Genomic DNA, 27346 nt, shown 5'->3' on the forward strand with positions numbered 1-27346 from the left:
GAATGAATATTATACATATACAAATATATGTACACAAAAGAAACGATCATAATAAAGTATTTGTTATCCTGATAATGAATATTAAAACTTAAAAGTGATAGAAAATAGTAATAATATGGGATGATTTTTGTTATAATACAGAGACACATACAATATGAAAAAAAAAGGAAAGAAAATTAATAAAACTTACCTAAAACTAGCAGTAGTAGTTTATGAGAACAAACGAACGTATGAATTAATTGTTGTAATGTGGGGTTCGTTCGTTCGTTCAATTGCATGATTTACGGATCGTTCAAATTAATTAATTAATTAATATTTATATATAGGATACATGAAAACAAAAAAAAAAAATAATTATTCTTAACCGATGAGATTCTCGCCCGATTCTATTTGTCTCTATCTCTTCTTCGTCTCTTATTGTTTCGTATGCGTTTAGTATTGTTAATATTGCCGGTGTATTTGTTTCTGCTGCTGCTTCTTCTTCTTCTTCTCCTTCTGCTCCTTCCGTAGGAATACCTTTCGTTTCAGTTAAGCCTCTGCGTAGCAGGAAGTCTTTTGCGCCTCCTCCTGTTCTGCGTGGACAGCCAATGCTCGTAGTGTCTCTCGTTGGCCAACCAATCCTGGTACTTGTACCACCATTCCTCCCATTTCACGTAATCGTCGAGCGTCAGATCGCGCAAGTATCCCAAATCTTTGTAGTACTGGTAACGGACGCGAACATCGTCCCAACCAGCCATCCGTGAAGAGCTGCTTGCCAGGAGTTCATCCGGGAAGTGACCGGCAGGCACCGGCGATATACTGTTGAAAAACATTGAAACTTAAGTCATATTCTTGCAATTAGCATATTACAAATAAGTACCTGTATCTGCGCGGAGGCGAACCGTAGAGGAAGTCGTCCTCCTCTATCATCACCTTCAGGTCGCTACCAGTTTTCGTGATGCGCATATTTTCGATGTCTCTGCGTTCACGATCCACGCTCCATTGTGCCATCTTTCCGAAGCGTTCGGACAATGTTAAGCGGGTCGTGGCAACGATTGCTGAAGTCGATGAGGTGGAGCTATCCTCGGAACCCGAGCTGTCTCCACCCGGTGAACCGTTGCGTTTCTTCGTACGCTCTTTCTTGATACGCGTCAATAGAACCTGCACATTTAGACATTAGAAGAGATTTTACGGAAGAGGCTAGAAATTTACCGGTTGGTCTTTGTCCTTGTCCGACTTCTTTGCTGCTTTAGGTGGTGGAGGTTTGACGCCCGTGACGTCGATGATTTCACCGCATCGGTTGCGCGGTCTCACCGGAGGCGGTTGTCTCCTTGGGTCTGTTGGTTTGTCCGAAGAGGTGGACGCCGATGGACGGTTGCTTCCGCCTCCGCCGCGTCTGGTTGGAGGCGGCGTCATGGGGCGCGGAATACGACGAGTGGGAGGAGACGGCGTCGGCGAGGGTGGACGTGCCCTGCCGACCTTCTTGCCGCCACCGCCGTGTCCGCCTCCACCATGACCCTTGCTACTGTGGCCTTTCCCGCGTGTCCTCGACACCGAGAAAGAGCGAGACCTGCAGGACAACAAAACATAAGTGTTATGTGAAAGATGTCGTCTGGTAGGTGAATGGTACCTTGACCTTGCACCTCTGTTCTTCGGCGAGCACACGGAGCACGAGTCGTCCGAACAGCTGCTCACGCTGCTCGCGGATGGCGACCGCCGTTGCGCGCTCTTGTGCATATGCGGCGGCGACCTGGGCATTCTCGGATGGGGCCGCGACGACGTGGGCGGCGATCGTGGCGAGGGGCGGCGGGCAAGCGGAGAACGGCGCGACGAGGTAGGTGGCGACCGCGGCGAGCGTCGGCCCGCGGGCGAACGACGCCCCGGCGGCGAACGGCGTCCGGTCGGAGAACGCGATCGGCTGCGACGCCCCGACGACGGCGACGACGACCCGTCCAAATACATCGACTTGTAACCGCTGTGACGCCAACTGGAAGTACATACACACAACTCTTCACTTGCACAAAAACATCGCACCAAAAACCCACTATCTCTTTCTTAAACATCATCTACCATCCCATAAAACTACTAGTGGTATTCCTAAAATAAATAATTACCGATTCGGATCTTTTGCCTCCACTTCGAGCAGCTTCTTGTCCCAATACGTGTTAGAGTTTGGGGAAGCCCTCGCCTTCTTCATGACATTGTCAATCTCGCGTCTCCTTCCAGCTGGCAAGCTAGGATCTGCAAACAGCAAATTTACAATCGGATCGTTACTGCACCGATTTAACAACCTGTGATCCTCATCGACTGCGGTTTACTATCCATCCTCAGCTTCGAGTTACTAGACGATGTCTTGGACCTGTCCCGGCTGCGGCTCCGTCTCCTCGAAGACATCCTAACACATACACACACAAATCTACAATCATGTTCAAATTTTAAAACCATTACAATTTAATCATTTTATCCAATTTGAAAGCAAATAATATTAAATGAAAACAATTTGCCCTATTCCTGATTTGTATACATTATACACAAAATGTATTTAATCAATGATTCCAATGCAGGTTACATACACATTCCACCTATAAATCCAATAAGTATGTTCACAACTCATTGGGTATGTTTATTTTTTTTCATTGAAATAACGTTCGTGTTTACCTTCTTCGATGTATGGTCCTGGGGTTCCTCCTGTTGCGTTGCGGCGTTTTGGTGCCTTCCTCCGTCTGTTGGCTGTTCGCTTACTAGAAGCACGACACGCAACTTTATCAACGTACCACAATAAAAACAGTTTACACTTCCGCAGCATTAAAAAAAAACAACAACAACAACAAAAATTGAGCAAGATCAAGTAATTGATGACATGACCCATTCATGCAGCCCAGCCACACAGCTCACACTCATCATTCGAATACTCATTGCAAACAAATCTACAACAGCAATTTCTTGAGTTGACAAAAACAACAATAACATGTGTTATTATTTATATTTTGAACATATGCATATATATATATATATATGCAAATAAATAAATATAGATTACTGTCAAGGTGACGGTAACATAAACATAACCTGCTATTCTCATAGGGATGACATAAACATGATCGAATATTCGGTTCTCTCTCTCTCGCTCTCTATCTTTCTCGCTTAATTCTAAAAGGGGGATTGAATTTTGAGAAGAATTTGTAAATGTTCGTAGGAAACACAAACAAAACAAACACAAATCGCGGCGCGGCGAGTCGCGACGTTTTCCAAATCGCGTTGCTGCATCGACGACGACGACGCGACCGATCGACGACAACAACAACAACACCATCATCATCTCAGGTATAAGAGGATACAAAACGGATGATTTGCATGGACGCAGGAGGGCGTTGATCCATCCATCCGTACGTACGTCCATGGCGGTTCGGATCTTGTCTCACCTCTGGACGCGCGCGACGCTAGAGGAAGACGATCAGATGACGACGACGAAAACAACAACGGCGGCGACGACGACAACAAGAACGGCGGCAGCGGCGACGACGAAGAGGAGTTCGACGAAAACGCGACCGACGCGAATCCCGACGTTTCCCAATAACAATTCTCAAATCACCTAATGGACGGACGACGACGAAGACGACATCTCTTCGCAATTCATTTCCATTCTCTTCATATAAATATTATATATCTTTTTTTAGTTATTCTCTTTTCTTTTTTTTGTGTATTTTCGTTTGCCTCTCTCTTTTTCTATCTCCCTTTAAACTGTAATCGTTTCTACTCACACTTTGTCTGCGTCTCGGCGGACGTTTATATTTATTTATAATTTCGTACGAACTGAGAATCGCTCGACTTAGATCATTTTCCACGACCCCCGACGGCGACGAAGAACTCTTTCACGTGATTTCTTTCTCTTTTCGTCAATTCAACAACACACTTCACTCGCCGTGGCCATTTTTTTTTTCACCCCGAAGGCTTTTGACATTCGATGGCCGTCCAGAGCGACCAACGGAACAGCGCCAAACATTACCAGATCCATGATTCAATTTCAAATTTAAATAAGTTCATTTAAACACAATCTTATATGCTTATAAGCAACAAATTAAAAACATTAAATAATTTATACTAAATGTTTTAATTTAAATTAAAACTCAAAACACAGAAGAAGACGTTTTTTTTCTTCTTCTGCAACATATGTACAAGCATCAATAAACCTATAAAACGATTATTCAAATCTTAAGTACATTGGACTTTAGACTTTAACCAACCAAGTACGACATTCCAAATCATAAAAAAATAACAAACTAATTGATAGTTATACACAAGAAGTCCAAATGATTTTGAATTTAAAGAGTCGAAAACATTTGAAATTGATTAAAAACAATTGGAATTAACAATTGATTTAAAAACAATCGAATGAAAAATTAGCTGAAAATCGCGTTTCCATCAAGTCATCGAGTGCACTTGAAACTGCTGCAATCTCGATGATTGTTCTAAAACAAATATTATGAGCCAATTCCTATTATCAATTAATTTCTATTTTCGATTCGGAATTCATTCATATACAATGTAAATATTTCATTGAAATTGTGCTTTTAAATTTAGAGCGATTCCGTTTAATTTCGGTTATCGAGAGAAAAGCCGCGTGATTAGAATCGTTTTGATGAGAGGAATGGCGAATTCTATTATTGTTTGTATTTGTTTGCTTATCTGAAGGTATTGGGGCAGTGGATCAAGTGGTCATCTCCTCAGATTCTAATCAAATCCGAAGATTAGATTCTCGCAACTATAAATGATCGATGGAAACGGGAGACAATGATAAGTTCCGAAAATGTTATCGAAGGGTGCTGTTGTCGTTGTTGCTGTTTTGGTGGCGGTTGTGCAGGCTGCCCTCATCAGGGATCTATCTCCCGAACAAAGTAAAATGAACAATAATTGTTAAGCTAAAGTTTAATGTTGTTTGTTTGTAGTTGGAAGATTGAGCAATTGGAAGGAGGGTGATAAACAGAATGTTTGGGAGGTGAGCGGACAGTATCAGGGCGATATCGTCTTGAATCAGAAGCAGAGGAACGGTTTGATTCACGAGGTGTACAGATGGCCCGACAACGAAGTCCCATACGAATTCGATCCATCCCTGAGTAATGAAATGATTCACTTTATTAAAAAAAATCAAATTTGTTTTTAATGAAACTTTCGTATAGGTGAAGAGCACAAGAAGCACATCGCCGAATCCGTGAAGATCTTCGAGCAAGTGAGCTGCGTCAAGGCTAGGCCGAAGAGACCGGAAGATGGCAATTACATTTACATCACGGTAAGCCTTGAAACAATTGCTCTAATAACATTGTTTTGATTTGAAACGAAACATTCAGAACGAGCCTTCTGGATGTTGGTCGTACGTCGGTCGTCAAAGCGGCAAGCAGATTGTCAACTTCCAAGATTATCCGGTTGGAGAAGGCTGCTTCCGCTCCGCCACGATCCAACATGAATTCTTGCACGCAATCGGTTTCTATCATCAGCAAAGCTCCACCGAACGGGACGATTTCGTCGAAATCGTGTGGAAGAACATCAAGAAGGGCACCGAAAGCAACTTCGACAAGTACGACGCTGACGAGATCACCAATTTCGGTGAAAAGTACGATTACGGAAGCGTGATGCATTACGGAGAGTACGCATTCTCTGACAACGGAGAGAAGACCATCGTCCCAAAGGTATTATTATCATTAGTTTTTTTGTTTCATTTCAAGGCAAGATTGATTATTATTATCATCATCATCTTTTAATTTCAGGACCCCAACGCTGAAATCGGACAAAGGGTAGGACTCAGCCCAATCGATATCGCCAAATTGAACAAGATGTACGGATGCCAGTAAAATGTAAATGAAAGCAACAATTGAATTCACCAATTATTTAATTAATATTACAAATAAAATTCTATAAAATTATGTTTAAACTTTTTAAATACAAAAATTAAATGTTAATTATGTTGTATAACTAATGAGCGCAATAATTTGGTTTTAAAGCAAACTAAATTACTTTTGTTTTCCAATGCTGTAAACTGTATAATTCAAGTTTTCTATGAACTACTTTAATAAGTATTTTTTTTTGTTTTGTTAGTTAATTATATGTTTCTTTTTCAACTTTATTCGGTTCGATAAATTTTGAAATGAAATGTAAAAAAGAGCGGTCTTGTCTTGGTGGATCGTTGCGTGCGGTAGATGGCGTTCGCGTCTCCTTCTGGTGTTCTTTTTTTGACAGATGCCGGTAATGTGGCCGACGTCACGCTATTGATCGACAGTCCGCCGTCTCTGTACATTCCGGGGCGCCCGAACGCCATTTTGGTAACAGAAAAGTGAACGAAGTGAGAAGAGAAGTGTTTTTTTTGCACATGAATTTCTGGATCGCAGAGCATTTCGAAAGTGCATCGAGCGTGAGTGCAGATCGTTGCGAATCCGGTGCGTCGGTCCGTTTTTTGTTTTGTTTTGTTTATTTTCTCGGCGAGCGCGAGGAAAAGAAAGAAAGAAGAAGGAAGGATAGGATAGGGAAAGAACGATCGCGGTGCGCGTCCTGTGTCTGTCCCCCATCTCACCATCTCTGTCTCTCTATCAATCTGTGTATTTAAGTGCGTTTGTGGGAGAGCGAGCGACTGAGTGAGTACACAGTGTGTACCGAGTTAGTTCGTTAGTTTTGTCTCTGTTGAAGACACGCCAACAAAAGCAATAGTTGTTGCAACGGCAAATACATACATACATACACACAAGCATACGCGCGCATACATACGTACAAGATAAAATAATACTCTGTGTGTGTGCTGTTTGCATCCTACAGCGTCTGTGTGCCATCTTTTTCAGGCCAACTAACCGACTCGCACAGTGAAAAGAAGAAAGAAAGAGACGGATACGAGAGTCTCCCCCTTTTTGTTTATCGACAGGACCCATCGAAATTTCGTCGAGAACCCATCTGAACGGACCAAAGTAAGCCTTGAAACACACACATACGCATTCACATATATATATATATATGTATGTGTGTATATCAGAACAACAAAAAAATTAAATGAAACAAGAAGCGCGTTCGTCGTCCTCGGCGTTTGTTCAATCCCATGGACGACGAACGATGATGCACGGTTCTAAACCATTCTTAAAAGAAACGAGTACAGAAACCGAGTCTGTACCGTTATTTTCCTCTGAAACCCGCTACAATTTCCTCGATCATTATTGCTTCCATTCTTTCTTGACGTTTGTACACACCGCAGCAGTGAACAAACAAAAAAAAAAGAAGAATGCATTACACACACACGTAGAATTAAACACGAAAATCCCCCAGGACAATAATGTTTGCGTTTGAACTGTCAAAAAAAAAATCAATCAATTGTTGTTTTTATCCCCCGATCCATTGTTTCAACTGCGTAATCTAAACTAACACTCTTTGTTTTTTTTCTTTTTTTTTAAATTACTCTAGCAAAAGGGTTCGTTCGCTGGGTCTCCCGAAGATCTAAATGGTTGCGTGTGGACAGCATGTCTACTTTGCCAGGGTTGGCCTCGAAGGGCGAAAAAGGGAAATCCAAGTACCAGTCTTTGGACATTAATAGTCTGTATAAGGTTTCATTGGTGAGTGATTATTATTATTATTGTTATATTTTATCGTTTTTCTTTAATTGTTTGTTTATTTATTTTGTCTGCAGGGAGAATCTACTGAGAAGCAGCAACAGAAGAGTATATTATCGCATAAACATGGCATGCAATTACTGGGCAAGGTACCTAGTGCTAGGCGTCCCCCTGCGAATCTCCCATCTCTGAAGTCCGAGCACAGTGGGTCCGACGCAGCTGTATCTTTGGTTCCTTCTAACGGTTCAGGATGGGGCAAACAAGAGAGTGCTTCTTCATCGACCTCGACGACAACAACAACAGTAAGTTGATATCAGTTTTCATGAAAGCATCAATTATTATACAGGTGACTCATTATGATTCACTGATAACATATATATTTATTAAGCAATATAATCGCACGTTAGAGGAAAATCCAGCCACCATTTATGTAATTTAACAATTATCAAATAAGCTGTTCTGCAGAAATTCAACATTATTGCAAATATGATGTAATTTTGTTTGTATTTGTTGCTATGATTACAAATTAAATATGTTTTTGTTAAGTGAAAGGAAAAAGAAAATATGTTGTGTTGATTTATCTAAATACTAACAATGCGAGCATTTAAATATAATTGAAATGAAAACAAGTTCAAATAATATATTTTATGTTTATATAGGCGGCTCCAATATCTGTGTTTGTCTTTTTTTTATTATTATATTTATGGTTTCTTTTGAAACTGATGCAAACATTGATACTTGTGACTGTAATTGTGTGTGTGTCTGATATTCAACTCGTGCATTCGTTGTACAAATATGAAATAATTCTTGTTGTTTTGTGCGATCGCGAAGAGCCTTGTCATGTCCAATTACGGTTCGAAAAATTACCATTCATAGCGGTGTTTTATGGTATATACGTCTAATTGAAGTTTGTTAATTTTTATTTGTTTGTTTGCTATTTTAGAATGTGAGCAGTGCTGGTGCTGCGAATGCGACGAACACAACGAGTACCCATCAAGCCAATATCGCTCTGCCGGTTTCAACAAACCCGGCCCTGCAACAGCAGCAGCAGCAGCAACAACACCAGCAGGGCGCTCAGCAGCAGATCCAGCAGCAGCAGCAACAACAACAGTCTATGCCCGTATCGGTTGTTGCTGGAGGTGTAAAACAGCCACATCATCAGCAACAACAGCAGCAGCAGCAACAGCACGGTGCGAATCCTGCCACCGGGGACAAGTCATGGAGTTCGGTGATGAGTGGCGGCGAGCCGTCGGCCCATCCGCCCTCTTATCAAAGTCTGATGTTCGAACACGAATTCCCCAGCCTGTCAGCTGGAGATGGAGGTGCACCACGTTCTGGCACAGCGGACACCCAGTACGGGCCCGGTCCAAGTTTGAGACCACAGACGGAGGGTTCGTGGCAACTCGGAGGAGGTGCCGCCACAAGGACGGACGGTATCGCTGCATCAAACGTCGCCGGAGGCCCCCAGCGCAACGGATCGGCCCCTCACGGTGCCCCACCATCGCACATGGGCCAGGGCGGCCCCCCTCTGCCACAGTACAGAGGCTTTGTGCCGACGTTCATGTACAAAGGAGGAAACGTCGCCGGCAATCCAGCATTGGGTCAGCAGCAACAACAGCAGCCACCCTTTCAAAACATTGCTCCCGGCGTTGCTACACCTTTGTCCATCATCGTGACGTCTCCACAGCCGCAACAACAACAGTCCAATACCTCCAATGCCAACAATACAACAGCCAACAACAATTCCACAAACCAATCGACAATTAGAAGACAACCGCAGCAGCAGAGGAATAACCAACAACATCACGAAACTGAATCGTCTCTCCACAGGCCGATCATCAAGGAAGAGGAACTCAGCGGCATGGATAATCTCACCAGCGACATGGGCTGGGCAATGCACGACGACATTGATTATAATCAGAAGTTGGCCTTCAGCGACGACGAAGCGGAAAATAAGTCGCGCGGCACCTCGATGCCGAAGGACATGCAAAAATCTGATTATCACCACCACCTCCATAACCAACAGCAGCACGTTCCACAAGATTACCACCAACAAGATTATCACCACCATCAGCAGCCTGAACACAAACCGTGGAGCAGGCAGCAACAACAGCAATCTTCGATGCATTCGGAGGAAGACGATATGAACGCGAAGCGTCGCAGACAGCAACAGGAGGTTGCGAGCGCTAGGGAGCGCGCCAGGTTGCGCAAGGAGGAGGAAGAAAAGAAATTCTATCAGGCAAAGCAAAACAAGTACAAGGATATGGACGAAAAGATGCAGCAGGGCAAACCACCTGCAAAGGACGATTTGGTGAACGCTCCGGCGCCCGCTTCCATTCTCCTACCGGAATGGGAACGACCCAAAGAATCCGAGCAGGAACAGCAACCACCACAACAACAGCACCAGCAGCAGCAACAACCGCTGCCAACGAAAAACGATTTCCGTCAGTTGACGCAAATCGAAGGGCGTGCAACGTACACCCGCAAAGACCAGAGGGGCGGCGGCGGTAGCAGCAGCGAAAAAGACCCGGCCAACTTCAAACGACAATACCAGCACAATTTGCCACCGCGTTTCCAAAAGCGCCAGCAGGAGCAGATGAACAACGGTCAGCAGCAAGGCAGCTTATCTTCGAGCGGTGGAAATGGTGGAGGCGGTTTTGCATTTGAATCGAATCGTTGGGGTGGTGGAGGAGGAGGCATGAACAAGACCAGCCCCGCCAACAGGAAGAATCACAGGAATGACAATGAATCCGAGAAGGATGATGATTATAATAAATACAACTACGGCAGGCATCGTCCGTACGGCGGCAGCGGTGGTGGTAACAACCAGCAACAAAACAATTCCGAACCCTCTGGAAGGAAGTCGTCCGGTGATGATTACGAATACGGAAATAATAGGAAAGATGATAATAACCTGAACAGGCAACATAGCAACGATGACTGGCAGGAGAGAAGAATGGAGAGATACGGAAGCAGTGATCGACCTCAGAGGCCGGACAGTCGCGACTCCAGAGCGTCTCGCGAATCCCGTCACTCCGAACCACGTGAGTACAATTCGTGGGCCGAGACGCACTTCGAAGAGGATGCCAAGCGCCACCAGCAGCAGCATCAGCAGATCAAGGAGCATAAAATGCAGGTGCCGGGACCGATTACCAAAGATAAATTGGAAGCGGACGATTTGCGTAACGAGAAGCAGCGTAATCTCACGCAACTCAAGAGGGGCGCTATCAGCGATATGGATAACAAGAACAAGTCTCTGGAAAAGACACCGGAGAAAGAGGACGATCCATGGAGTGCCGCACGGAAAGGTGACATGGGCCCAAGGGCTTGGGCGGATGCGATCTCACCGAGCACGGTAGCACCGGAGAATGCCAAATTCATGGAGATGATCGATAAGAAGTTGGAAGAAAAATTGATGTCCGCTGCAGATGGCGAAGACAAAAGGGATGATAAAAGTAAAAATGCGAATCTTACCGGCAGAGGAAGGTCCGATTCTCAGAACAGTCGCAGCGGAAACGCCAACGGCGGAGGAAACGTCTACAATCGAAACATGTGGTCGAAGAAGGGCGGAGCTGTGCCTCCTCCAAGAGGTGGCGGCGTTTCGCGATCCAACATATCGAGATCTTCGATCAAAACCGGTGGCGATTGGCACGCATCAGAGTCTGAGGGCTCCGCCGATGATGCCACGTTGCAGCATCATAACGAAGACCAGCAGTCTCAGGTGAGTCCGAAGCTCATCAAGAAAGGAGACAACAAGGATGAACGAAACAAGGACGTGAAAAATGATAAAGCGAATGCATCCAGCAATTGCATTACGGAGAAAAAACCGGTTGGTGCGGGCGTCGGTTACGTGCCTCGAGGAGAGCCATCGCGACATGGACGCGGCGGTGGAGGCGGATCTTCGAGCTTTAGAGGTGGTCGAGGCGGTTGCAAGAGAATGGACGGCTACGGCCTGCCACCAGTTAAAAGTCCTTTCCCACACGAAGAGCAGCAGCAACAGCTCGTCAAAAAAATGGATTCCGATGAGATGATGACCATGGACGATAAAAAGAAGTTGCTCGATATGAATAAGCGTAAGGATACGCTCAACAAAAAGAAGACCGGAAGGGACGGTGGCGATGTCTCCGACAATTCGGACGATGTCAAGGATAAGAATAGGAAGCCGAAACAGCAGCAGCGGCAACAGCAACCGACTTTATCAACTGCAATGCCCGGAAGCGTATCCCAAAGGGGGAGAGGTGGAAACGCGAACAGTGCAACAGCACCATCTCCGAGGATGTCAACCAACGACAAGAGACAATTCTCTCAATCCCAGCTCTCGAACGCATCGCTGCCGCCGCGCATGAAAGATGATAAAGGCAAAGATCTGGTGAACGCGATGACTGAGATGAATTTGAGCGAAGAAGTTAAACCCGAATCTGAACAGCTTCAGCAACCCGGTGACGATGGTTTCCAAGAAGTTAAGAGCAAAAAGAACTTGGAGAAGAGACCAAAGTCGACGGAGATGAAGCAGCAGCAGCAGCCAATGGCCAAGTCTCAGATCGAACAGAAAGATAGCAAGGTAATGATGCCGACGGCCATGAAACCGAAGCCAGTGCATAATCTGTCGCAGCAGCAGATTGCGAACATCCCATCGCTGATGGCGACACCTGTGAATCCGCCACCGAATATGCCTCAACCGCAGAGCAACAAGGGTCCGTTCGAGAGGCCGAGGCAGAACAAATTGCCTCCAAGGTTGGTGAAGCAGCGCGAGAACAATCGTCTGCACAAGGCGCAGATGCAACAGCAAGGCTTGAACGTGAATGAGATCAACGATATGAACAAGATGGCCCAGAACATGCAGCAGCATTACGGAATGAAGGACGGTGGTGGAAACAACACTGCCTGCAATTTGGGAATGGTGAGTGCGTGGGAGAAGCCTCTGGTGGGTCAATTGAGGGATGCCAACGCGAATCCAGACGTTCTTCACGCTCTCGATATCAACCAGAAGGATCCCAATTGCAAGCAATCAGCGGACGGCGGAGATAAAGTGCTCGATGGATCGAATCCACTCAAGACGATCATCTTCGAGAACACTAATTACAAGTCTGCGCCGGGTTGCAGGAATCGCAACAATGATAAAAGGGGCAGTGGAAGTAAGCCATCGTCGCTGGAGGATAACAACGGCGGCATGGAGATGAACTTTGGAAATAAGCAGATCGGAGAATTGCTGAACAACAAGACCAACGACAAGAGCGATATTAACATGCAGTTGGCGTTCGATGCGGACAAGGCGGCCGATATTAAGCTGGACTTTTTCGAGAACGAAATCTCGCATCTGACGGAGGACAAGGGTAGCAACAAGAACATGTCGTTGCCGAGGACGATGCACACAATCACCAGCAGCAACAACACCATTTCGCCGTCGACCGCCGACGATCTCAACATTAAGATTCAGTCGGTGAAGAAGGTGTGGGAGATGCCGACCGTCATCGAAGTGCAGCAACAACAACAGCAGCATCAGCAGCAGGATGAAACTTACTCATCCTCGTTCGGTTCCGATCCGAATGGTATGGACCAGGGCTTCGCGAATAAATCCGGAGATGGGAACGATGACAATCATGAAGGGTACAGTCCGTCGGCCAATAGCGCATCATCGAACAGCAACACGACCAACGTGTGCAAGGTGAAGCCGACACAGCAGGTCGCCGGAAGCGGTGGTCAAAGCACCGTCATAAACACCGTCAGCAGCGGTGGAAGTGTCGGTGGAGCAGGATCAGGCGGAGGAGGTGGAAGTGGTGGTGGTGGTAGCAGTGGTGGAAGCGGTGGCGGAAGTGGACATCAGCAGCATTCGACGATGGTCGGACCGAATCTGATTGGACATCCGTTGTCGCCACCGCCGCAGATGCCGACGGTGATTAGCGCGTTGGCACCTCAACCGCAACAGTACACGACGAATCAGCATCTCGGTTATCAAACGGCCGGACTAGGAGGTAACACCCAATACGGAATTCCGGCAATACCATCACCGCCGACGGTGCTCTACAACTCATCGCAACAGATGCCGCAGTCTGGATTATATGGTACTTTCCAGCTCGATCAGAGTCAGGTGCTCAACAGCCAGGGTCGATCGCAGTATTCGCAATACTCTTATGGGCTTGGACAGACCGCCTCCAGTCCATACTCTGCGCAATCCATGTATCTGCAAACGCAACCGCACGGACCGCCCAACCCTCAAGGACCACAAGATATTTATAACAATTACCGTCTACCAGCAACCGGACCGTTCGGCCAGAATCAGCAGCTGAACAATCCGACGACCGTGTTAATCTCTTCCACTTCGAACTCTTTGATGTCGGCCACCGTTAAGCCAAGCGGTCAGCAGATCAGCGCCATCGGCACAAAAGCAGGCGGCGTCGGTCAGGCGTACCAGCAGCAGTCGCAGCAAGGCCAGCAACTCTACATGACCTACGACCCGGCCATCCAAGCCAATTATCTGCAGAATACGGGTGTGATGCAGCGAGGACCACCGCCGCCGCCGCAGAACAGCGTTGTCGCCGGATTGCAGCCCTCTTCCTCGTACTATTCCGGATCCACAGGTAATTCCATCCTGATTAATAAGGAAAGACATGACATGAGTTTAAATTTAGTTTTGTGCGCAGGTGGACAGACAGCCGGCTACTTCCAGCAGCCGCCGCCCGGCAACTCATCGCAGATGGCGCCGCCTCCACCACCGCAGCACCAGCATCAGGCCGGATACGGACTGCAGGGAAACGTCTTCGGCACCCACAGCCAGTCGCACACAGGAAATGCGGGCATGCAGAATTTCAACTCTCCGTTCCTCTCGGGACCGATGATGGCAGCGATGAACGCGCAGCAATTCCGCTCAGCCGTCGCAGCCGCGTCCAACATGCCCCCGGGGGCAGCGGTCGCCGCTTCTTACATGAAGAGCAGCAGCCAACAGATGGATCAGCAGCAGGGCGGACGATCGCAGCAGCTGAGGAGTCCCGGCACCCAGCAGGAAGTCCTTTCCTCAGTGTTCAATACCGGTATGCACCACCATCGAAAATTCTACAGACCTAATTAGATTTAAACAGAAGCAATAATAATAATAATAAATATAGTACGGCTACGGCCTCTGCACCATCCAGTTGTATGAACGACAAGAATAACAGCAACGGCTGAAAATATTATTACTACTACTACTACTACTACTACTATTCTCTTTCTCGTTTCATTCGTTTTCAGCGTCCCAAATCCCATCGCCCAAATCTCGGCAGAGCTGCAAGCAGCCACAGCCGCAGCCCAGTCCCACCGCACCCAACAAATCTGGATACTTGTACCAGAACGTGACGAACCCGACGAGCGGACAGGTATTTGTAACTATTCTCAATACGTTCGCTCGACCGGACTCTTTTCACTAAACTTGTTTCCATTTCCAGTCGAGATACCCGGCTCCCATTCAACGCCCCAACAGCAATTACGGCATCAGTTCCATGCAGAACAATGGCCAGAAACACGGTGGCCGGCCCAACAATTCTGGCAATCGTTCTGCATCCCGGCAATATTACAGTAGCCAAGGTACAGACAACAACAACACCACCACCACCAACACCTCCTCACCACCATCCAATAACAAACAGTAAAACACATAAACACGCGCACACACACACACACTTACATAGCACGAAAAGCCCCGACCTCCCTAAGAAACCAACCCCCAACCCCCCGAAATCAACAAACGCTTCCACAAACAAACCGCCCACCCCCGCCTTCTAACGCTATTCAAACCCAAACTCTTCTTCTCTGCCTCTTCCCCAGGCGTAGGTCTTAACAATCAAGTGGACAAATCGGAAGACTCGAAGCTCGTCGAGGGTGGCGCCAACAAGCTCGGGGCAGCCAATCAGCAGCCCGGGGGCGGCGCCTCCGACAAGATCGACGTCGGCAAGGACGTCGAGAACAGTGCTAAAGACTAAGCAACACTTTCGGTTCTATTATTTAAGGAGTTAAGTACTAAAAAAAAAACGTGTTTCTTTCTTTTATGTTATCCAATCATCGTCGGTATATACATAATATATTTACATATATATTAAAAAAAAAGGTATTACACAAAAAAAAGCAAACAAACAAGAGAATATTAAAAAGAGTAAGCGAAAGAGGAACAAAAGTTTTTTTTTAATTTAGCAAGAGGATGGATTAATGAGAATATTTATTTTAATTTTATATATGTGAAATATAGATTGAGCGGAGACGGAAAACGAGGAGTGTGAGAGAAAGATAGAGAGAGAGAAAGGAATGAGAAAATATTCGTTTCGCTTTGTCGGATTCTTCCTATTCATTATTCAGGTGGTGAAGAAAAACCTATGATCATTTATATATTATTATTTTTTTTTCTTTGTTTTGTGTTATCTTTTCTTTTTGTAAATATATATAACAGATAATTCGCATCTGAACGTATTCTTCGGAGAAAGAGAAAGATACTAAAAAAAAAATATAATAAGAAAGAGCAGCAGCAGCAGCACCCCCGCAAACACTGGCCAAAAATTAATGAGAAAAAATGGAGAGGAGAGATAAGAGACAAAAAAAAAAAGAAACAAAAGTTCACCCTAAAACAATCAGTGTTTAGTTTACTTAGTTTGTGATTATTATTTATTTTTTTTTCTTTTGATATGCATCAATTTTATATTTTGTGATATTCGGTAAATGTTTAATTTAATAATGAGATTGATTAACGACGAACAGATAAGCGCGCGCTCGTTCGATCTCATCCCCCCACACCCCGACATATTATAATTCTTGTAATCTCCGTGTCGGTTCGTTTGTCGGTGATGCGTGCCCCTCCCCCCCAATATTACTTGGCCAATCGCCCCTCCCACATTCTAACACCCACCAACCGCTCTGCCGTTTATTTTCACGACCGTCAACGCGCCACGCCCCCATAATATGCATCCATCCCCCCGACCCCCCTATTTTCTTATGTGACTGTCTGATGATGATGATGATGTTTGGAGATTATATATGGTGATGCTGTGTCGGTCTTCCACCGACACGCCCACGCGAAGGAGGAGAATCTTAGTAATTAACAAGTTAGCGAAGAATGATGTCTTTTTTGTTTTGGTAGAAAGTTAAAACTACACACTCAACCAACCAACCCCCCACAAAACACATACACACTGAATAAAAAAAACAAACCGAGCCCCGCCCCCACAACACCTCCCACAAATTTTCTTCGATTCTTTCTTTTACATACTACACATATATTATTGGAAAATAATATATGATTAATATTTAAAGGAAAATGTTGTGTAATTGAATAAAAAAACAGACAAACATTGAACCAAAAAAAAAATACAAAAAAATAAACGAAAGCAAAAATCGGTGTGATAAAAAAATACAACAAAAAAAAAATCGAAAAAAAAATATACCTATTTCTAATGAACGAGAGAAAAAAAAAACTTTTTCTAATTTATATATAAAGATATAATATTATAATTCAGTGTTGTTACAAATTTAATTATTTTTTTTTTGTTCATTTATTATTATTATTATTATTTTTTGCCCCCAAATGGATTTAGAGAGAGACTGTATACAATCTATATAATAACACAAGTGTATTATTAATTAATTATTATATCATTACGTAATTATTATCATATTATTATTTTCTTTCTTTTTTTTGTGTTTTTTTTTTCTAAGTTATCATTTTTTTTCCCCCTTTCTTTGTTCTTGTTGTTGTTGTCGTTGTGGTGATGAACAATTTGTGTGCGCGCAAAGAAAAAAAAAATACGAAAACTTGCGTTGAAGGAGATTTCAAAAGATGAGACTTTTTCGTTTCTTCACACTTTTTACACATGTCTTTATTCTTTGTTTTACTGTATCTACATTTTTCAATTACTTTTCTGTCAGGAAGAAAAAAAAAATAATAAAAAAAAAAGGAAACCCAAAAGAATTTCTATTAACTGAATGTGTGTGTGTGTGTACCCTCAATTCCTTAAAAGATTGTATTGATATGAATTTTTGGAGGGGAACGAAGAATGAAACCAAAAAATATGTTTTTTTTAATGTTTCATTTCTTTGATAAATAAATAAGATTGTTTTCTTTTTGGTAATGATTTCAACTTACCTTTCGCTCACTCAGTCATCACTGTCATTGATGAGAGCAGTGACATAGTACTCGACAAACAACTGTCTGTCATCTGAATTGATGATGATCTGGAAGCCCAGCAGGCCAGAGTTGCCAGTCGAGATGGAGATCTTCGAAGCCAGAGCCATGATCTTGATCAGTTGCTTGAATATGCTGAAGGAGTACTTCTCTTTGAAATCGCTCTTGCAGTTGAAGGCATTCACCATATCGGAATGTTTGGAGATATCCACGTGAGAGATGCCCTGCAAGCAAACGTTAATAATCTGCCACTTATTCATTATTTCGATCTGTTACCAAAACACTGGTTGTGGTGATCTGGAAGTAAGGAGCCTTGTTGCTGATCACGAATTGTATGTCATCGGCGAGCATATCAAGATCACTGATGATGTCGAAGAAACTATCCCCAGCCAAAACAATGTTGTTCATGTTGCATTCATCAGCTAAACTGATATCAACGAATTCGTCTGCATCCATCGTGCTCAGCTCACAATCAACAATTATATTCTCATCGCTCTGCTTCAACCTGTACCAAAAAACAATTTACTACCAGAAACTACTAATAAATTACAATTACATTAGAATCAGAGGATCCCCTAGTTTCTTGTAAGACATTTTCAGCATGGAATGGCCCTCATCTCCAAAAATGTGCAAGCACTCGGTGAGCACCTTCAGGCTCACTTTGAATTTAACATCGGAATTGTCCTGAATCTTGTAGGTGCTGAAAGCGCTCTGTGGGATGTAAATCGAAGTCTCCGAGCATTTGTTGTCACTCAGCGTTATCTTCAAACCCTCCTCCATCGGCTGAACCACTGCAAACTACAAAATTATTATTGTTTTTATATATTCAAAAAAAAAAATAAAAAATAGCGCTCATTTATCCTATAAGAAATGTATGCACTCACCTCTTGATGGCACAATATTTTGAGCACATTGTATATGAACTTGATGTCGCTAATTTCTGCGCTCAACATTTTCACCTTCCTTCTGTTATCAACAAATTACCATTTGCCGAAGCTCGCGAGATGAACATAATTTAGGTTAGAAATTTGAATTCTTTTGTTTTCTTCGATACATTTCTTAATGCCACCACCAGAATCAGACTAATTTCTGCGCTTCATCAATTTGCAATTAAAGAGAAACAATTTAAAAAACTTTAATATTTTCATCGATTACTACAGTAAATTTAATTGTTTAGTTAGTTTATAGATCAATTTATTACTCGTATTTCAATTAGCAAATGTTTTTAGTCTTTTAATTAAATATTGGATTTGGTGCAATGTTGGTTGCCTAAATGTTTCTTATGAAAAGTTGTTCGTACAGGATTTAATCACAAAAGTAAATAAAAGCATAAGATATATTATCTGTGTGTTTCTCCTTGGAGAGTTATATAAAATATATATATGGTAATAAATTAATTTGTTAATTTTGTAAAAAAAACATAAGGCACTTGATTATTGATATTGCTACTAATTAGTGAAGAGGATTAATCGCTCGCTCTAACTAGTCGTAGTCATTTTGGCAGTTACGGATCATCTGATCCTCGAAGCTTTCTTGGCTTTATCGATGCAAGGCGGCGGCACTTGCGGTTTGTTCTGCTGATATCTTCCGTACAAACTACAACAACAAAATGAAGTTATTTCACAGTAGAGTTTAAAATCCGTAATTGCTAATCTTACATCCGGTATGTTTCGCTTTTCAGGAAATCCATCAGATGCGAAACGCCCAATTGCAACTGATCCGCGATCGGCGTCACCCAATCGTTGCCCTCGAATTTGAACACAGATTTGTTGGTCACCTCCAGATTTCCAATTTCCGGCGGAAGCAACGTCAGACGGTTACCCTGTAAATGCAATTCGCGTAGTCTAACCAATTCACCAATTTCCTTTGGCAATTCGATTATGTCGTTCTCCCTCAGCACCAACTGCAAATCACGTATTATTATTATTTAAAGTCAAGTACATTTACATTAATGCTCACAATTTGCAAGTTTTTCAGATTCTTGATTTCATCTGAAATGTACTCAAAGTCGTTGTCACCCAAATAGAGAGCCCTCAGGGTTTCTGCAAATTGATTATAGTAAATTGTTTGTTGCTATGGAGATCAATTGATTGATTACCTAATTGAAAGAAGTTGCCTGAGAGCGTTTTCTCGTTGAGATTGTTGTAGGTGAGATCTAAGACTTCTAGGATTGGGAATGCTCCGAATCCTCTTGGCAAAGAGTACAGTCGATTTATGGAGAGATTCAGAATCCTCAGCTTGGGCATAGAAGACAACGATAATGGTAACTCCTCGATGTTGTTGTTAGCTAAATTGAGGATCTCCAAGTTGGTCAAGTTGGCGAGAGCTGGTGGAACAACTGCAATTGGAAAGTGAGTAATTGCAGTTTGTTATGTGTGCAGATTTTACCTTTGATTTTGTTGTGGCTCAATGTGAGTCTAGTGATGTTCATCATGTTCACTGCAAAAGGAAATACGAATTTAAATTTACCGCCGTTTCGCTCACTCGTTGTATGCAATTTTGTTTACGACCCAGCCCACTTTTGTCGGGCTCGAAAACTGGATTCCCGGAGAGAACCAAATTTGGTCATCTTAACATCTGGTAACATGATGGTAAATACTTACGGAGACCGGGCAACTCCTCGAAGCTGGCGATTCCCTTATCAGCCAAATCCAATTCGGGATTTTGGATTTCGCGCGCCTCCTCCAAAACCTTCTTCGCCTTCGACATCTTACTCGTATTTGGAATGCACGAAACGACTTGGCCCTCTGCCGACATCTTCGCGAGTTGCGCACGCGCACATCTCTTCCGCCTTCGCGTTCAAATTTTCGAAACGATTAGCATTAGCAATTACGCCTTTTCATATTGATCAACTAGGAAATACAGAAAAGTTATATGATTAAAAAAAATCATGTTCAAGCGTATCCAATTGGTTTTCAATTCTCCAGTGATCCAAATAGATTTGCGGCGACCTCTGCTGGACGATTTGAAGAAGTACCTTGAAGTGTGTGTTATGGTGGCTGGGTGTGTGCGCGCTCCAAATACTGTTTGTTTTCTTTTTAAAGGACTTCGAGCATTGAAATTAATCCCGTTGCGAGTGCAAATTGAGTATTAAAAGCTGTTTGCACGAATAGAAACTTATTAACCAGTTTGTAGAGCGTGAATCGAATACGAAACGAATCAGAAGCAAAAAGAAGAAGGTAACCACCATCAGCAATGGCGTCTCGCAAAACCTACTTCGATTCCAATTCCACCGATTCTGAGGATTCTTCGGATTGCTCGAAGAGATTTTCCCGCGTGCGGAGGAAAACGCGCGAACCGAAAGTGTTCACGGATAATGCGATCAAGGCGAGGGAGGTGAGACTGAGGAAGAAAATGTACATGGAAAATCTAGAGAGAGAATTGGCCAAGGAGAAGGCCAAGGTTAAGAAGCTCGAGTCGATGTTGGAGACGCAAACGCAGGTCATCTGCAAGCATGAAAAAGATGTTAAATACTTGAGGAACGTTCTAGCAAACAGCACGGAAATCGGGAAACTGCTGCAGTCCATCAATTTAAACACATGTAAGTTACAGTTAAATTGATAATTATTGATTTACTAACGTTTTTTTTATTGGGTTTCAGGTATGAACGTGGGCAATTCCATCAATAGGCATTTAACCAGTGCACCCATCAATCACTGGCTACCAGACTTCAATGAGCCCTTGTTCAGTGATTTGGATATGAGCGAGGAGAACCAAATCGATGATCATTCATACAGTTTACCAATGCTGGATGTTTATGACGACAAAGAGGAAGCGCCAGGCGTGTGCCTGCACATCTCAAGGAACCGCGTGGATCTGGAATTCTGCTCCACGTGCAACGACAACTCGTGAATTACTTTAAAAGCAAAAATGTCAGTTAACTATTTAAAGCACTTTCCTTACGCATTATTAACATTGTTATTCCTCATCGGAAGAAGTTAGTTATATAAGTTGTTAATTTTGCAGGTGTACAACCTCGAAGCGGTAGCGGCTCACGATTGAGCGCACTTGAGAGAGAGAGAGAGAGATTTATTATAGCAAAAGGTGTGGTAGATTTTTCGCTAATTAATTGATGCACCATTCTTTGCGAAACCGAAAAGAATTGCGCATCAATTTTTTTATATATTCTCTCTAAACTGTTTGCACTGCAACAATACTGTACGAATTTGATTTATTTTCAGTCCAGAGCGTCTGCTGGCGGCTGAGTTATTAATAAAAATGGGTAGAGTATCGAAAAAGCAAAATGCAAAATGTATCGTTCCAAACAAAACAACAAAAAAAAAATTAAATTTTCTTGTTTCAGACTGTTAGAATTTTTTAAGATATTGAGCGTGCATTATTAATCAAACGAAAGTTTTTGAGTTTCAGCTATTGTTCAGGGGGAGGAAGCTTCCGAGGCGAAAGTTAAGCTTCTACAGGTAACAGGTGTTTAGTTTTTTCTTTCATCAAGTGTGCTAATAATTACTCTCTTTTTTTGTTTGTTTTTTTTCTTATTTGTTACAACAATCTGTATTATATTTTTGTATTTTATATTTAAGTGAGTCGTAAGGAAAGTAGCAGGAATAAATGTTTCGTATAAAGATATTAGATTTGTTTGCGTTTGCTCCCGAAGATGACCGAATCGTCGGCTCGTGGCTTCTCGATGCACAGTTTTGTGAGCAGATCGTCCTTCTGCTCCTCCCGGAACTCGACGAAAGAACATCGGAAGATGTCGGAGAAACTGTCCAGGAATTTGGGTATCACAGATTCTACACTAATATCGACGTTGGCTTCTTTCGAGAGACTCGTCACGCCCTTATCGATTATCCCGCACGGAACTATATTGTTGAACCAATTCAGATCGACGTTGCAATTCAATGCTAAACCGTGCGTGGTGATGAAACGACTTCCGTGCACGCCAATCGCGCACACCTGCAAAACAATCATACATTAGAAAATTTCGATCCAATTCTCATTCAGCAATCAGTGCGAAAGACTTTATTGTCGCCGATCCAAACGCCGGTGTGCGGAGAGGTGGATGCATCCAAACTGAATTTCCTGCACAGATCAATGATGGTCTTCTCGATGTGACAGACATACCACCTCATGCTCTCCTTGAACTGTCTCAAATTGATTATGGGATAGGCCACAAGCTGACCGGGTCCATGGAAAGTGATCAGACCACCACGATTGGTCTCATAGAAATCAGCCCCTTCAAACACACGCACAACATTACTGCTACCACAACACAGTTCCACATAATTTACAATTGTGCTAGGAAACCTGTAGCTCTCAGCCGTTCCGCCTCATCCTCTGTGTAATCTTTCCTCCTGATGCCCACAGTGTACACAGGTGTGTGCTCGAGCAGCAGCATGCTGTTGAGAGTGTCATCGTTGGGGCTGGAATGGTGGAGCTGCGCCAAAGCAGTTTGCACCTTCTGAGCATCCCCATAGTTTATCCTACCTAACCTCCAAACCTTCACCACCCTGCCAGCCATTTAGCAAACAGAGAAAACCAAACTGAAACCGAGAATTACATAATGTTCTTTATCTCTTAAAGCCTACAAAAGGAAGATTTTTTACAGGTTATAGACCCTGTTACATAATGCAAATTCGAATAGCATAACCAAAAGATCTTAATAAAACTAAAATTTTAATTGGTAATTACAATACTTTCACAGTACAAATAATACACGAAAAATGTAATTTATTTATCTAAATACAAGTGTAACATTAATTCAAGAAAGAAGGAAAAGTAAATTTGAAAATTCCCGCTGCGAAGTCAAAGAGATCTACAGACAGATGTCGCTTAGCCATTATTTTCAAAAACTCATTTAATAACCATCAGATTAAAGAGTAAATATTATGAATCGACTGATAAATGTAACTAGAACATTATAGCTAATTTATAATATCACATAACGCTCTAATTACTCAACCTAATCAGAGACTCTTAATTTGCGGCTTAATTAATGATTTGTATTAGTTGATTGATAATGATTCATCACTGTTGTGTAATGTTCAGTTCATTTTAATGATTGCTTAATTAATTATAGAGTTACGAACGTTTAATTGTGCTTGATCAGCGTCATCTGATGATGGGTAGTCGAACTATTTTGAAGTTGTTTTTATAAGCCTCGGAAAATCATCAATTTTCTCAATAATTATATGAGATACAGTTATAAATGAGCATTCTAATTAAAGCTAAATGCTTTAGCTTTTTAAAGTACTAATTGTTACTTTTGTAACTAGTACAGTTTTGAAAATGTGGGAATTGAATTTCTACTCGGAATTGTTTTAAACTAGTTTATTTACATAATGTTAAAAATCATTCTTACAGCTTTTCACTCGACGGCTCCCAGATAGTCATCTTCGTCGTCCTGAACAGATCGACTTTCGCCTTGCTGTCCAACAGACGAACTTGCCTCCTGATGTATTTGATGAGCGCTTCAAGATGCTCCGGATCGACGTCGTTCTGTTGATACATTCGCCTCCAGAGAGCTCCGGCCAGGACGACATCGTCCGATTGCAAACCCTCATCGTACGCGATCAACGCCGCCTGCAATTGTTCCGACAATTCGGCAACTTGCATCCTCATTCCCGCAGGATTCGCAGCCTAAAAAATCGAACACGAACACATTACATAATTCAACAAATCCAAAAAAGGAAACTCACTCCAATCTTTTTAACTCTCAATCCCACGTCGGTCCAGAGCGCCTCGACCATTCGATTCCTCACGAGACGGCCGTCATCACCTTCCGCCATACACCTGACCGTCAGCATCCACAGATGCAGTTCCGTCACAACGAACCACGAATAGAATGTATCGGGCAGAGAGAACTCCTCGAAGAATTCCCCGTAATTGATTCCATCCGCTATCGATTCGTACATCATGAATCCCACCAAATTCAGTTTCTGCAAAAATCAAATCAAAATTTAATTAAACGTAATTTTGAATTAAAATCAGATTTCCTACATACAGTTCTATCGACTCCGAAGAATGGTAACTTCTTTAGAACTCTGGTTAAAAGAGATGGTTCTTCCTCCCGATTCGCTATGATGCTCTTACTCTGTACCGTGGACATGTACTGCTTATTTGTCATAGCAACTAAACATTTTTGGTTGTGGGAGAAGGCTGTGCTCGAAGTATTTCGTAGGCATTGCCTGAGCAGCACACACCTTTGTGGCACCTGCATCGAAAGAAACTTTTAGCATTTCAACAAATCTTTAAGCAATAGAAACTACAATACCTTAAGCAAATTAATATACGCTGTACACGCACTCATCTTGTTCAACTTCAAATAAATTATCACATCAACACAACATTTTCAATAATAAAATCTTAGTTTTCAAAGCCTACACTGTTTTTTTATGTAAGCGACACATAACCTGCAAATTGGAATTGACGTTAGAGCTTAGGGCGCATTCGGAATAGATTTACGCATTATAAACGTAACAGGAAAATTTGTATGTAATTTCATAAAGAATACACGAGTTCAAACTGCATTGCAATAAATTAGTAAGAAGGTACTCGACGCGCCATCTGTGATCATCAAATCGAACAAGTTTAAGCGCAGCGTATATATTATTGAATCCAGGACCGGATTTAGGTTCGAAATTTTATTTGTATTCGAAAACTGAGTTTGGATTGAAATGGGGAAAATTGTGAGAAATAAGTGTCTCTGTGTGTGTATGTATTTGGAATGTTCAGGCACTTTATTGCTTTCTATTTTTAATACGCTTCCAAAAAGAGTTAATCAAAATGTTTTTAAACTGCATTATTTTCATCCTCGAACAGCTCTCGAGGAATGGAGGAAATATAAATAGAAATACACAAATGATTGTAGTAAACAGGAACAGATATAGAAAGAGAGAGAGAGACAGAGGTGTGTGTGTGTGTTCTGAACATGCGATTGAACAAAGCTTCTTCTTTCTTCTTCATCTAACAATACCAATTCTGGAAGAGTCGGCTGGGATTTGTTTATTTGTTTCTTAAAGAGGAAGGGCGCGTGTGTGTATGCGTATGTATACAGAGTGAGAAAGAGAGAGAGAGAGAGTGTGTCTAAACTATACAATATATAAATAAAAAAACGTTTTCGTTTGTTTCCAATCTTCTTCGATACATTTTACATACCAAACAAACAAACAAACAAACAAAGTTTTAACCGCAAGACGATGATGATGGAGGAAGCTTTGGAAAAGTAAATAAAATGGTTTAAATCAAGCATTTACAAGATTTATAAATCATTCTTCTTAAAAATTCGAATCGCATTAGTTTTGATGGTGCGAAGAGGTTCTTTTTTTTTGTGCGGTGTAAAGCTGGATCAAGTCAAGGGAAAAAACAAAACAAAATGCGACCTACGAACTTGATCAGTTTTCAAGAGTCTTGTTTTCTTTTGTGTGTATCTTTCTGCGTTTCAGTGAGGAGGAGGAGGAAAATACGCAAATTGCAAATCATCATCATCATCAATCTACTTCTTCATCCTCTGCAGCACAATTTCGTCGCCTTTTCTTTTGGTCGCTCCTAATTAGTCCAACTAGCGCTCGCTACGCGTAGGCCTAAAAAGTGAAGTCCTCATCTTCATCTTCGCAAAACGAAACATAAATCTGTTTCCTTTCCAATCATCAGAGTCACTCACTCACTCGCTCACTCACTCACAATACACACACACACACACTGTAAGCGCACGCACAATCAATCGATTCAATTGCTTCTGTTTCTGTTGCGTAAATCTCTCGTGCCTTTTTTTTTATCCACGTTCATCTAGAGGTAAAATATCACAATGGCAATTCGCCCCAACCTGCGCGCGCGATTCCTAAGCGATCGTGTGTCGCGTCTTCCTTGCATTTCGGATCTCATTTGTTGCTATTGTTTTGTTTTCGGCGGAATCGGACGCAGGCTCGAGGAAACAGCCAGCTAACAACAATCGATATTTGATGATTATAATAATTAAAAAAAAAATAATACAACAACAATATAAAAAAAGAGAGAGAGAAGAAGGAGAAAAATGTAACTTCTACATTTCTTCTCGAGAAGAGCAATAAGTTCTGTTTCATCCACTTCCCAATTGTCTTAAAGCACACGTTTTGTTTTTTTGTCTCTCGTTCATAATCATAGTTTTATTTTTTTTTAAGTAAACACAGCTTTCTACTTTGCCTTTTGCTTTATCGAAAATTTCGTTCTTTATATATAATTAATTAATTTGTTCAATTAATTAGATAGTTTGGTGTGTGTGTGTGTGTATTGTATTCTCGTAATTTTCTTTACTTTTTTTTCTTCCATAATTTAATTGTAAATGTAAAAAAATGCTTTTTTTTTCAGTTTACTCATTTTATATATAATAATCTTTTTTTTTGGGAACTCTTTTTTATGTTTTTTTTTTCCTTAAATTTCTTAACATTTTTTGGTGAAGCTGCTTTTTGCTTGAATGTGCGTGGGCAGCCGTAAATTTGAATTTAAATTAGTATTTTTGTTTAATTAATATTTGCTCTGTTGGTGTTGCTGTTGTTGTTGCTTTTGTTTTCCTAGAGGTCCTCGATCGAGGAGATTCCTCCTCCGCCACAGCCGCCGCCTTGCAGGTCGCCACTGGCCATTTCGTGCGGCCGCATTATTGCGCGCACCGTCAGAAAGTTCTTCTTGAAGCCGAGCTTTGTGTAGAGACTCTTGG

The 27346-nt window shown here is 42.4% G+C and overlaps 9 protein-coding genes across 18 annotated transcripts in view; 3 read left to right on the plus strand and 6 right to left on the minus strand.

The window, feature by feature from the left end:
* Nucleotides 1–185: 185 nt before the first annotated feature.
* Nucleotides 186–3946, minus strand: LOC108556508 (serine/arginine repetitive matrix protein 1). Of its 5 annotated transcripts, none has more exons than XM_017912648.1 (8): nt 3049–3946; nt 2638–2720; nt 2271–2374; nt 2094–2220; nt 1610–1966; nt 1192–1549; nt 860–1140; nt 186–798 (listed from the first exon to the last, which is right to left on the minus strand). In XM_017912648.1, the coding sequence occupies exons 3-8, from the start codon at nt 2371–2373 to the stop codon at nt 525–527; spliced, it is 1500 nt and encodes a 499-aa protein (XP_017768137.1). In that variant the 5' UTR covers nt 2374; nt 2638–2720; nt 3049–3946; the 3' UTR covers nt 186–524. The 5 variants fall into 5 exon arrangements, with proteins under 5 accessions (XP_017768137.1, XP_017768138.1, XP_017768134.1 ...); XM_017912649.1 differs by having other exon boundaries at nt 1616–1966; nt 2268–2374; XM_017912645.1 differs by having other exon boundaries at nt 2268–2374.
* Nucleotides 3947–4656: 710 nt separating this feature from the next.
* Nucleotides 4657–5870, plus strand: LOC108556510 (zinc metalloproteinase nas-4-like). The gene is made up of 5 exons (XM_017912653.1): nt 4657–4874; nt 4926–5093; nt 5157–5266; nt 5325–5663; nt 5742–5870. Exons 1-5 carry the CDS (start codon nt 4787–4789, stop codon nt 5823–5825), a joined length of 789 nt encoding a protein of 262 aa, XP_017768142.1. The 5' UTR covers nt 4657–4786; the 3' UTR covers nt 5826–5870.
* Nucleotides 4793–18656, minus strand: LOC108556509 (cell cycle checkpoint protein RAD1-like; the record flags this gene model as incomplete). 2 transcript variants are annotated; one of them, XM_017912651.1, is given in 5 exon segments in its annotated part: nt 4793–4858; nt 17662–17924; nt 17977–18205; nt 18257–18498; nt 18585–18656. In XM_017912651.1, coding segments are annotated over 4 exon segments (795 nt in total), but the record flags the coding sequence as incomplete, so codon positions are not given.
* On the plus strand, nt 6242–16393 carry LOC108556506. 4 transcript variants are annotated; one of them, XM_017912642.1, is made up of 9 exons: nt 6242–6602; nt 6804–6926; nt 7414–7562; nt 7637–7861; nt 8503–14137; nt 14189–14587; nt 14787–14917; nt 14981–15119; nt 15360–16393. In XM_017912642.1, the coding sequence occupies exons 3-9, from the start codon at nt 7470–7472 to the stop codon at nt 15512–15514; spliced, it is 6777 nt and encodes a 2258-aa protein (XP_017768131.1). In that variant the 5' UTR covers nt 6242–6602; nt 6804–6926; nt 7414–7469; the 3' UTR covers nt 15515–16393. The 4 variants fall into 4 exon arrangements, with proteins under 4 accessions (XP_017768131.1, XP_017768130.1, XP_017768133.1 ...); XM_017912641.1 differs by having other exon boundaries at nt 6242–6926; XM_017912644.1 differs by having other exon boundaries at nt 6242–6926; nt 14201–14587.
* A 334-nt stretch (nt 18657–18990) lies between the features above and the next one.
* Nucleotides 18991–20479, minus strand: LOC108556511 (ras suppressor protein 1). The gene is made up of 6 exons (XM_017912654.1): nt 20304–20479; nt 20089–20139; nt 19799–20038; nt 19660–19742; nt 19359–19603; nt 18991–19296 (listed from the first exon to the last, which is right to left on the minus strand). Exons 1-6 carry the CDS (start codon nt 20455–20457, stop codon nt 19212–19214), a joined length of 858 nt encoding a protein of 285 aa, XP_017768143.1. The 5' UTR covers nt 20458–20479; the 3' UTR covers nt 18991–19211.
* Nucleotides 20480–20553: 74 nt separating this feature from the next.
* Nucleotides 20554–21913, plus strand: LOC108556513 (CREB/ATF bZIP transcription factor-like). 2 transcript variants are annotated; one of them, XM_017912657.1, is made up of 4 exons: nt 20554–21241; nt 21302–21572; nt 21667–21744; nt 21882–21913. In XM_017912657.1, exons 1-2 carry the CDS (start codon nt 20896–20898, stop codon nt 21550–21552), a joined length of 597 nt encoding a protein of 198 aa, XP_017768146.1. In that variant the 5' UTR covers nt 20554–20895; the 3' UTR covers nt 21553–21572; nt 21667–21744; nt 21882–21913. The 2 variants fall into 2 exon arrangements, with proteins under 2 accessions (XP_017768146.1, XP_017768147.1); XM_017912658.1 differs by having other exon boundaries at nt 20554–20787; nt 20836–21241; nt 21302–21744.
* Nucleotides 21914–22261: 348 nt separating this feature from the next.
* LOC108556512 (putative lipoyltransferase 2, mitochondrial) lies at nt 22262–23305 on the minus strand. The gene is made up of 3 exons (XM_017912655.1): nt 22963–23305; nt 22677–22891; nt 22262–22611 (listed from the first exon to the last, which is right to left on the minus strand). Exons 1-3 carry the CDS (start codon nt 23174–23176, stop codon nt 22285–22287), a joined length of 756 nt encoding a protein of 251 aa, XP_017768144.1. The 5' UTR covers nt 23177–23305; the 3' UTR covers nt 22262–22284.
* A 665-nt stretch (nt 23306–23970) lies between these two features.
* Nucleotides 23971–25169, minus strand: LOC108556503 (ubiquinol-cytochrome-c reductase complex assembly factor 1). The gene is made up of 4 exons (XM_017912638.1): nt 24929–25169; nt 24659–24868; nt 24354–24593; nt 23971–24294 (listed from the first exon to the last, which is right to left on the minus strand). Exons 1-4 carry the CDS (start codon nt 24962–24964, stop codon nt 24013–24015), a joined length of 768 nt encoding a protein of 255 aa, XP_017768127.1. The 5' UTR covers nt 24965–25169; the 3' UTR covers nt 23971–24012.
* Nucleotides 25170–27078: 1909 nt separating this feature from the next.
* Nucleotides 27079–27346, minus strand: part of LOC108556505 — a gene marked incomplete at its 5' end in the record, with an annotated part of 896 nt that continues 628 nt past the window's right edge. The window contains 1 exon segment of the mRNA XM_017912640.1: nt 27079–27346. This exon segment is cut by the window's right edge and continues 21 nt beyond it. Coding sequence (XP_017768129.1) covers nt 27204–27346 — 143 coding nt within the window.

This window comes from Nicrophorus vespilloides, unplaced genomic scaffold (assembly GCF_001412225.1).
Source record: "Nicrophorus vespilloides isolate i.1.1-1 unplaced genomic scaffold, Nicve_v1.0, whole genome shotgun sequence".
Classification (NCBI taxonomy): Eukaryota; Metazoa; Arthropoda; class Insecta; order Coleoptera; family Silphidae; genus Nicrophorus; species Nicrophorus vespilloides.